The sequence below is a fragment of the Arachis hypogaea genome, chromosome 10, assembly GCF_003086295.3.
Source record: "Arachis hypogaea cultivar Tifrunner chromosome 10, arahy.Tifrunner.gnm2.J5K5, whole genome shotgun sequence".
Lineage (NCBI taxonomy): Eukaryota > Viridiplantae > Streptophyta > Magnoliopsida > Fabales > Fabaceae > Arachis > Arachis hypogaea.
In genome coordinates, this window is record NC_092045.1 from 10,571,944 (window position 1) to 10,582,225 (window position 10,282).

At 38.1% G+C, this 10,282-nt stretch overlaps 2 protein-coding genes across 2 annotated transcripts; both read left to right on the forward strand.

The window, feature by feature from the left end:
* Nucleotides 1–1,127: 1,127 nt before the first annotated feature.
* Nucleotides 1,128–6,487, forward strand: LOC112715138 (eukaryotic translation initiation factor 4B2). The gene is made up of 3 exons (XM_025766896.3): nt 1,128–2,815; nt 4,855–5,334; nt 6,099–6,487. Exons 1-3 carry the CDS (start codon nt 1,665–1,667, stop codon nt 6,121–6,123), a joined length of 1,656 nt encoding a protein of 551 aa, XP_025622681.1. The 5' UTR covers nt 1,128–1,664; the 3' UTR covers nt 6,124–6,487.
* A 1,106-nt stretch (nt 6,488–7,593) lies between these two features.
* Nucleotides 7,594–8,298, forward strand: LOC140175577 (uncharacterized protein At4g02000-like). Its single transcript, XM_072204091.1, has one exon. The coding sequence runs from the start codon at nt 7,594–7,596 to the stop codon at nt 8,296–8,298; it is 705 nt and encodes a 234-aa protein (XP_072060192.1).
* Nucleotides 8,299–10,282: the final 1,984 nt, after the last annotated feature.

Consider the following 10,282-nt stretch of genomic DNA (forward strand, 5'->3'; position numbering starts at 1 on the left):
GAAGTGATATTGATGACGATGATAACGAAAGAAAAAAATAACAAAGAAGAAGAACGTGTAGTAACGGCACGAAAAAAACGTGTGTGCGTGAATATAAATAACTTGTATAGACTTATATAAAAAAATAATTTATATGTAGAAAATAATTATTCTCTAACCATCAAATACAATAATAAATTTTAGAGTTAATTACCAATTATGCCCCCAAATTTGTAAAACGCTGACATAAATAATCCTAATATTTGATTACGACAATCATACCCTCAAAAAAGTTAAAAACGCTACAAATTTGTCCATCCGTGAGGAGAACCCTTCTCCGTTTAACGGAGCTTAGTGATGTGGCAAACAGAATTCCAATGTGGCCTCCGTAAAGGGCTTCAATCCCTTTTCTCCCTTATATAGAATTGAGAGAGAATGTTTTCTGTGGAAGTTATGTATGAATTTTCTGCTTCATTTGTCCCCCATTGACAATTGAGCTTATGAATGGTTTTTGTGTTGGGCAGACGAAGAACACTGGGTGCCGTTATTTTCAGTGGATGGACGAAACGAAGGAGGAATCTACTGGGGTGGAGGAATGCTCTAAGAATGGCACAGTAGTATGCAATGCATGTGGGGTCTTGAAAGGGAGGTTTCCAGTGTTGAGACTGAGACGACACACAGAGATCAAAAGATGTTAATAGAGCAGATGAAGAGAGTTGAATTGCTTCTGTGTTTCATTCTAGGTGGACTTGTAATGGTTAGGGTTTTGTTTTCTGCTGAAATTGGAAAAAACGTTCTCTCTCAATTCTATATAAGAGAGAAAAGGGATTGAAGCCCTTTACGGATGCCACGTTGAAATTTCGTTTGCCACATCACCAAGCTCCGTTTAACGGAGAAGGGTTTTCTTCACTGATGGATAGATTTATAGCGTTTTTAATTTTTTCGAAGATATGATTGTCGTTATCAAATATTAGGATTATTTATGTCAGCGTTTTACAAATTCAAAAACATAATTGGTAATTTATTCTAAATTTTAATTCTAATACTTTTTTATCAAACACTACCATAAAATTTTAGTCTCTATTCTTATAAATTTTAATATTTTATATCCTTACTTTTTAAAAATACTAAAAAAATTAAAATTTGTATTCGATATTAAAATTTTATTTCAAACTTCCGACCATCAAACATAGTAGTGAACCTCAATATTTTAATTTGAGTCTCATTACCTCAAAACAAATATAGTCAAATAATACTTGTGAAACCACTCTCCGCTCTCGGACACTTGTGAAAGGCATCGACCAATACAAACCTCTCTTTTAAGACGCGTGGTTTAACTTAAATATACGCGCGTGAGGCTATTGCCCTCCCGAGAACAGAAGCCCCTGACAAACACATTAGACATTACACATTACACATACATACATACATGACACAGCACACAACACACAACACATACATGATACAACACAACGTTCCATTTTTCTCATTCCGTTTCCCAGCGAACTGTATCTCTAACCTCTCATCAACTTCTTCTTATTCTTCTCGTCTTCGCTTTCGCATGTTCTCGGAGCTCCGGCTCCATCAACGGAGCCCCGAATAACCATTAAACTATACCTGTTTCTATTTCTCTTTTCTCTTTCTATCTCTGTCTATTGTTATTGAGCTTGCCTTCCGATCGCAAAATGTCAACAAGAAGGAGTAACATAGGCGCGTGGGCCGCCGATGCTGAGCGAGCAGAGGAGGAGGAGCAGGAGGCTGCGGCCGCCGCGGCCATTGCCGGAGGTAGTGGAGACGCCGGATCGTTTGACTTCCCGAGCCTGAAGGAGGCCGTGAGCACCAAGCCCAAGAAGAAGAAGATGTCGCTCATGGAGTTCAACAACTCCGCCGGCAGCGGTGGTGGTGGCGGGGGATTCGCGAGGGAGCAGAGGGGCTTAACGCCAGACGAGATGCTCCGCCTCCCGACAGGGCCTAAGGAACGCTCCGCCGAGGAAATGCAGTACGGCCGCGGGTTTTCTAACTACGGAGGCGGCCGCTCTGTCCCGCCGCCTGGCCGAGGTCTGGACCGTAACGACGGCGACGGTTCCTGGGGCGGAGGGAGGAGATCCTATGGCGATTTCGATGAAGAGCGCAGGGGCGGTCCTCGTTCTAGGGTTTCGGATTTCGATCAACCTTCGAGAGCGGACGAGGTGGACAATTGGGCTTCGTTGAAGAAACCAGTTCCGGCATTCGATTCCGGTCGACAAAACCGGTACGGCTCTCTCGGCGGTGGCGGTGGCAGTAGTGGTGGCAATGGAGATGGCGGTGTTGGTGGTTCTAGGGCGGATGAGGTGGATAATTGGACGGCTGGTAAGAAGTCTCTTCCTGTTAGATCTTCCACGTTTGGTTCTGGTTTCCGCGATTCAGGTCCAGAGCCTGATCGCTGGACACGTGGCAAGCGTGACACACGTGACTTACGTGACAGCGATCGGGAGCGGCCGATATTGGTGCTGGACCCGCCGCAAGGCAACGGTTCCGTGAACGAAATGGAGGCAGTGGTGAAGACGAACAAGCCGAACCCTTTTGGCGCAGCGAGGCCAAGGGAGGAGGTTTTGGCGGAAAAGGGATTGGATTGGAAGAAGCTCGATTCGGAGATTGAATCGAAGAGGCCTATAAGTGCACACTCCAGCAGGCCCTCCAGCGCGCAATCGAGTTGCTCCGAGGGGCCTGCCGGATTGCAGGTGAAGCCGAAGGTGAATCCCTTTGGGGATGCCAAGCCTAGGGAGGTTTTGCTGGAGGAGAAGGGAATGGATTGGAAGAAGATTGATCTTGAATTGGATCATCGCCGTTTTGATAGGTCTGTCATGCTGTTTTGTTTGTTTGTGCATGTTTTTGATAGTGATATTGTTTTGTTACCATTTGAGCCTTATGAATTTATGATGCATTGTTGCGATAACACTTGAATTTCCTTTCGCTGGCTACAAGTCTTGGCATGGGCTGTATCCATAGTTGCTACAGTCCTTCTACATATGATTTGATTAGTGAATTCACAGTAGGTTGTCCCAGCTATTTGAATATAACACTGATCATATTGACTGAGTTGTGCTTGTATAACATGACTTCCACTTATGTAAATTCCTTTATGCAAATTGATGTTTAACAATTAACAGTTGACATGTCAATGCTGGTCCTGTCATTCAGTTTGTTGGAATGACTACCTTTGTTCTCTTCTTCAAGATTGTCTTCCTTTTATAGTTCTGTTGATGGATGTTTTGGTGCTCTGTTTTTCATGTCGAAAGCTAGTTAGTGTTTCTTGGTACAAAAATATGAGTTTTTGAGAGGGCAGTATAGCATATCTATATAGCAGTCCTGTCCTAGTAGGATAATATGTAATAGTTGATATCTTTCTTGTCATTTTCTTTTGAGTTGTTTATCTCAAGATTAAGGGTTGAAATCGTGGAATTAAATGCTGCCGACATTACATCATTTAGGTGCGGACCTTTGCCAGACCTGCTTAATGTAGAATGCTTGCTGCCTTTTTTATTATTCTTCTGGTTTAAGCTTTCTGGTTTTGTTTCATTCATGTCATAAAGTTACTCATTATGTTTTAAAAGTGTTTAGTTTATATTTGAAGCAGGAAAATTTATATACAAAAGTTTCTATTGATATTTTTCCTATGATTTATGATTCAAAACTTGAAAAGTGACTCATGCTACAATTCACAAATTGGTAACTATGAGTGAAGCAATTGAAGTTGATGATTCTATGCCATTGGAAACTAATTGGAACAATATACGAATGAGGGTTTCGTTATTCGCGTAGTGAGAGATTTCATTTTGTATAGTGTACTTTGTTTAGGGAAAGTAGTCTGTTGCTATTTACATTGGCAAAGGAAGTAGTTAATGTATCTCCTAATTAGTTTTGCAAGAGCCAGTTGTATATGTGAAAATGTATAGGTGGTTATGCAAATAAGGTAATAGTTTAATGTTATACAAATTGTAAGTTAAATGCGGTTTCAAGTTGTTGGGTTTTTAAACACTAGTGGTGTTAGATCTTTTTGCAGCCTTGTTATCTTACATAGCGTTTGTTTTGAGATATTGGGACGGAGGGAGATTGGGATTCAGTTTCATGTTTGTTAGCTCAGAAATTGGTACTAAAATTTCAATCTCTGTTTCTAAAATTTAAGTACCTTCAAAAAGTGAGGACACAGGAGACTGAAATTTTTGGGAATGGAGACTGAAACTTTAATAACATTTTATACCTAAAATACTCATATTTTAATTAATTAATTCCAACTTTACCCCTTATGCAAATTAAATTAGAGCTTCATTCTTATTTCAATCTCTGTCTCCCACCTTATACTAAACACAATACTGAGTCTTATTTCAATCTCTGTCTCCCAGTCTCTGTCTCTCTTCCAAACGCTACCTTATTGACTAAATCAGTTGAAGTAAGTTGTTGTTTCACTTATTTTGGCGATGGACTGCCTACTTAGTTGTTAAGATAAATTCCTGTCATTTTTTCTTTTCCCCTCTATTTTTTTTCTTCTGCCTTCACTCAGTTTCTAAATAGGTGTGATTCTTGCTAGCCTGTTCAGTAGTCTAGTACTCTAATTAATGTGAATTATGCAATATGCGACAAGATTTTTACTTTTGGTTCACATTGTCAAGAATATGAATGGCTGTTGTTTTAGACCGAATTGACTTGGAAAAATAGAAAAAAAATGTATGTTTGGAATGTAGGATTGCTTATAAGTTTAGTAAATTTATTAACTTTTTTAAAGACGTGATAAATGTTTCTTGTCCTTATTATAATTATACAGTTTATGTTCTAATTTTTGTGATTTTTCTGATCTTTTTGCACATTGTCTTCTTAATTTCTAATGGGACATTTCAGGCCAGAAACAACAGAGGAAAAATTGCTGAAAGAAGAAATTGATAACTTGAAGAAGGAACTTGGGAAAGAGTCTGAAGCAAATTCAAATAAGATTTCTAGTGATGAAGTAGACACAACCAATAAAGAATCAATGTTACTCCAGAAAGAAAGGGAGCTGGAAATTCTTACCCGTGATTTAGATAACAAAATTCGATTTGGGCAAAAAGCCATTGAAGGTCCAGGCTCGGCAATAGGAAGGACTACTGGTTTTCCTGATAGACCGCCTTCTCAATCTGGCTCGTTTGAGGATTCTAGAAGTGTTGATTCTGCAGACAGACCTCGATCCCGTGGCACAGGAGATATGTGGGCACGTTCTAATGAGGGCAGAGGACCGTTACGTTCTAACGAGGACAGAAGACCATTACGTTCTAATGAGGACAGAAGACCATTTCAAGGTAGCAGGGACAGAGGATGGTTTCAGAATAGCAGAGACTTAGATAGGTGAGATTACTCTGTGCATTGTCTCATATTTTATCTCTCCATTCTTGCCCCTCCTGGTAAAAATTTGCTTGTTCCTTCTGCAATTTATGCCTGATGGTAGAAGCTAAATTTGATTTTCATCAAACTTTGATGTAAAAGGCTCTTCTTACACTATTCATACGATTAACACTATTCATACACCAAACGGTTGATGTTAATAAAGAAAATGCATGTTGTTTGTTAAGAAAATGCTGGTATAAAAAGTAATAATTATAATAAAGGGTGTAGATGTAGTGGGATTGTTAAAATAGTCAGATAAAAAATAAATTTAATGCTAGGAACTACCCCTATATTTTCAGCATAGTGTGACATTTACTTTGGATCAAGCTTAAACCCAACACATTCCCTTCCTGCCGTTTGTTTTGTTCCATTTTTCTTTTTGGCTGGCAGGTTTGTTTTGAATGCATTTGGTCTAATTGATAGGTATTGCAGAACTGAAATATCTTGTGGGCAATCTGCATATTACCGTTTCTTTACATAGGAAATTGATCCTCTAATGTTTCTTGTTGACATGTGTAACTCTACAACTTTCAACAAGATCCCATCCATTTAAAGCCTCTGTACACTATATTTATGAAGAATTCTTGATTACTTTATTAAATTATACAGAGAGTTGACAATGGCTTCAATTCAATTTTGTTTATTCTAACCTTTTATTCTTACTAAATTATTTCACTTTTGGTCTGAGAAGTCATTTTAGAATGCTGTTATTTGTTTAATTACAGGTCCAGGTCAAAAGAGAGGTGGTGAAGGGAGTTTTGTGTTGATGAGAGTTATCTTCAACTTTTGATAACACGAGAATCTAATACTATTTTGTTTTATCTTTTCTAATAGTTTTGTTCATTCACTCCAGGAATTGGAGCAAGAATCATTTGGTACTGGTACTAGAACTCCTGCCTTATCTATTGTTCCTTCTGGAAACATTGTAAATTTATTTATTCAGTAATTTTTAGGAGCCTGTAGTTTCATTAGGATCAAATTTCTTATTAAAAATTATTATGGAACTCGGTGATTAAATGTGATATTTTTCCGAGTCTTGTATCAAGACAATATCTGCCGGAGTGATTTTCTGACGCAACTAATCATTCAAAATGCAAGTGGTTTGGTTTCAATATTTCTCAATTCTCATGATGCGATCTGTGAGTTGCTGTGATGCAATGATGTATTCAACTTGAATTTTTACTGTTGTTGAAAGACAATTTGCGAAATACCAGTACTTATACTTTATTCCTTATAACTGATAAATCATGTGAATTAGTTACCTTATATTCATTTACTTTTTGTAATCTTTATTTGTACACCTCTACCTTATATTCATTTTCCTTTTTCTCTCTTAACCTACTTTTTTTTCTCTCAAAGAATTCCTGAAGTCCCCTTTTTATTATTGTCATTGTGCATAATTGTTTAAAAAATTCTCAACATTTTTTCCAGTGTAAACAAATTTAAGGTACATATAGCAAGGTTATAAAACGCAGCTCAACTAAAAATTTAGTGAACAACATAAATTTCAAGGTTAATAGTAGTCCCTGCGAAAAAAAGACATTATTTAAATTTATTTTTAAAAGATTTTTTTAATTAAATTGGTCTATCAAAAAGTAAAATTTATTCATATTTGTCTTTTAGTTACTTTATTAACAATTTTCTTTAAAGATTGATCTAGCACCTAAATTAATAGATTTTCATAAATATATTTGTTTAGCGTCTAATTAGACATGTTATGTGTCATGGATATTATTAGTTAATATTTCATAGTATTGTGAATGATTATGCATGTACTGATGTGTGGTTTGTTGGTCTGTAATATAATTTTAAAAAATTAAGCACCAAAGTCTTGGTCAAACTCTTAGTATTGACTTATATTTATATATAGATATGGACAAGTTTTTTTTTTGTTTTTTTGGTATTTTATATATGGACAAGTTTTAATTGTTAATAACATTGTGTAATACCTATTTGGCAGATAAAAAGTGGAATCCGTTTTACATGCTCTGTTTAGGGAGTTCTGCTTTTCTCAATAGGAGAGTCTTCTGAGAACTTTGGGTTTTTCTCCAAATTTAAGGGAGTTTTTCAGCCTTGTTTCTTCAACAAACAAATCTATACTCTTATATAATCCTCATTCCACTTGAATCGGCAAAACCACTTAAACCTGAAACACACATCATTCTCTTCATTAACCACTGAAACCTGAAACACACAAAATCTTTTTCATTAACCTTCAACATGAACAACATCGAGGGAAAAGTCATAAAGCTCAACAAGCCGGGAGAAATGGGATATAAGAAAGATTGCTTAAATGTGGTGGGAAAGTTAATAAGTGACAAGGAGATGAGCTTCAAAACTTGCAAGAATGCTTTACTAGGAATGTGGGAAAACCCTCAAGGAGTGGCGGTTACAGACATTGGAAGGAAGAAGATACTATTAAGCTTCAAAGACAGGAAGAAAGGGTTGCAGATCATTCAGAATGGACCATGGAATGTCAATATGATTAATCTCAAGCTATGGAGAGAGGGCGAGTCAGTTTTTGAAGTTGACCATGATTTCATGGAATTTTGGATTCAAGTGCATGGCATTCCACTTGAATTCATGGAGAAAGAAACTGCTAGCCTTATTGGAGAAATGTTAGGAGTCTTAGTCGAAGCTGAAGAACCAAAGACGGATGGAGTCCTCAAGAGGCCATATCTGAGAATTAGGGTGAGCATCAATATCACAAAGGCATTACCTACAGGATTCTGGTTAGATAGAGAGAATATCCCTCCACTGTGGATTTTTTTCAAGTATGAGAGGTTGCTGGACAGCTACTGCTTCAACTGTGGTATACTAGGGCATGAGAAGAAGTCATGCAAAAATCCAACAGCCATGGCATGCTGGGATCCTACAAAGAAGAAATATGCACCGGGACTGGGAGCAAGTCTGGGTCGAACATGATCAACCATGGGAGGAGGCACCCCAAAGCAAGGAGGACAGAGTCAGGATGGGGAGGTACAAGCGCGTGAACAAATGAACCCTGAGAGAGAGAGAGAGAGTAGCGAAGAGCAAAGCTCTGAAGAAAGTAGGATGAGGGCAGAAAGAGTTTCGCAGCAGAAAATCCGGGAGGAAAGCGTCTGGAAAAACCAAATGAGGAGAGAAGAAGAGAGGGCAGACGCAGAGGAGCAGGTAGAAGAAATACCAAGAATTCCTGATTTTCAGGAAGAGGGGGATACGCATCATGACCTAGGAACAACCTATAAAATCAGTAATCTGATTAAAGAGATAAGATAGAGGAAGAATGAATAGGCCAATTTCAGAAAGGCCCAGATGCAAGAAAGGAGGAATCAGGCAAAGAAATCAGATGGAAATGGTCAAGCAAGGGATATTGGGCCCAAAACAGGGGATTTTAATCAGCAAGCAAGGAATGCTGGAGAAAGTGGGCTGAATAATTACAAAAATGAAGGGGAAGAAGTGAACAGCTATAAAATAGAAGAATGGAGAATGGGCCCAGGAAAAAAAGAAAAGGAAACCATAGGCCAGGAATTAAAAGGGCTGATGTTAGCAAGGAAGCGGGACGAACAGGGGTATGAAGCCAGAACAAAAGGAAAAGAAACAAGAATTTCTGAAGGGAAAACAGAGGAGAATGCTACAAGAAGACTATCCAAAGAAGCTCAGAAGGCTGAACATAAAGGAGAGTGCCAAAAAGCAAAGCCAAGGGAGAATATCTACTATGTTGAGTTAGCAAGTGATGAAGATGAAGAAAAGGAAATGGAAACACAGACAGATTGGAAAACGCGACTTGTAAAGAAGTTGGAGCTGAATTTGAAATTAAAGAGGAAACAAGAAACCAAACATATTCCAATGCTAACTTATAGGGAGAGACAGAAGGAACAAGAGGATAGAGAACCCAAGAAAACAAAGAATAACACCAACTCTAATGGTTTAGGGGAGTATCAGTTAGCTAGGCAAATTACTGGTCAGATTATAGAAATTCAAATGGCTGAGGAGGCGGGCCTTATCAAGCCCCAACCTCAGCCATGAGTATCATCAGTTGGAATTGTCGGTGAATAGCGGCTGCCCCGACAATTTCTGAGTTGTATAACCTTTGTAAAAAAGTAAAGCCGCTTATAGTATTTTTAATGAAAACCAGGTCCAGTCAAGAAAGAATGAGTAGGATAAGAAGAAGGCTGAACTTTGACAAGTTTTTTTGTGTAGAACCCCGGGGCTTGTCCGGTGGGCTATGTTTGTTATGGAAATCCAATATTAATATCGATGTTTATGAGTGGTGTGATAATTATATTAAAGCTAGTATTAACCTTAATAATGTTATGAAATGGCAGGGTGTTTTTGTGTATGGCAACCCAGTTTTCCAAAAGCGAAGGAAACTCTGGCGGGAGCTTACGGTAAGTAATAGGAACAGGGAAGAACCTCAAGCTGTTTTGGGGGATTTCAATGATATCCTAAGTAAAGATGAAAAGGTAGGCTTTCATCCTCAACCAAAAATTTATTTGGATTCCTTCAGAAGATTTGTAGATGACAATGGTTTAATAGATATTGACCTTAAAAGAAGTAGGTACACATGGTTCAGCAACCCAAGAAATAACTTTGTCACTAGGAAAAGACTTGATAGGGTTTTAGTGAATTAGAAATGGCTGAGTTTACATCAGAATGTTGTTCTAAAAGATGCTCCGGCCATAAGTTCGGATCATTGTGCCTTCATTTTGGAAACACAGCCGAAAGATCGGATAAAAAAAGAATTCAGATTTGAGGCTTTTTGGACAGAGCATGAGGAATGCGAAGAGGTTATTAGGATGACTTGGCAGCAGGATGATGGAAACAGAAACTGCTGGAACCAATTTATTAGAAAGAGGAGCAGATGCATAAGGGAATTGAAGGAGTGGAGCAGAAGAAAGTTCAAAAGAGCAGATAAAGAAATAGAAAA

Coding starts and splice junctions, on each gene's coding strand:
- LOC112715138 (XM_025766896.3), top strand. CDS start 1,665: ATGTCAACAAGAAGGAGTAACATAGGCGCGTGGGCCGCCGATGCTGAG. Junction 2,816..4,854: donor GATCATCGCCGTTTTGATAG/GTCTGTCATGCT, acceptor GGGACATTTCAG/GCCAGAAACAACAGAGGAAA. Junction 5,335..6,098: donor AATAGCAGAGACTTAGATAG/GTGAGATTACTC, acceptor GTTTAATTACAG/GTCCAGGTCAAAAGAGAGGT.
- LOC140175577 (XM_072204091.1), top strand. CDS start 7,594: ATGAACAACATCGAGGGAAAAGTCATAAAGCTCAACAAGCCGGGAGAA.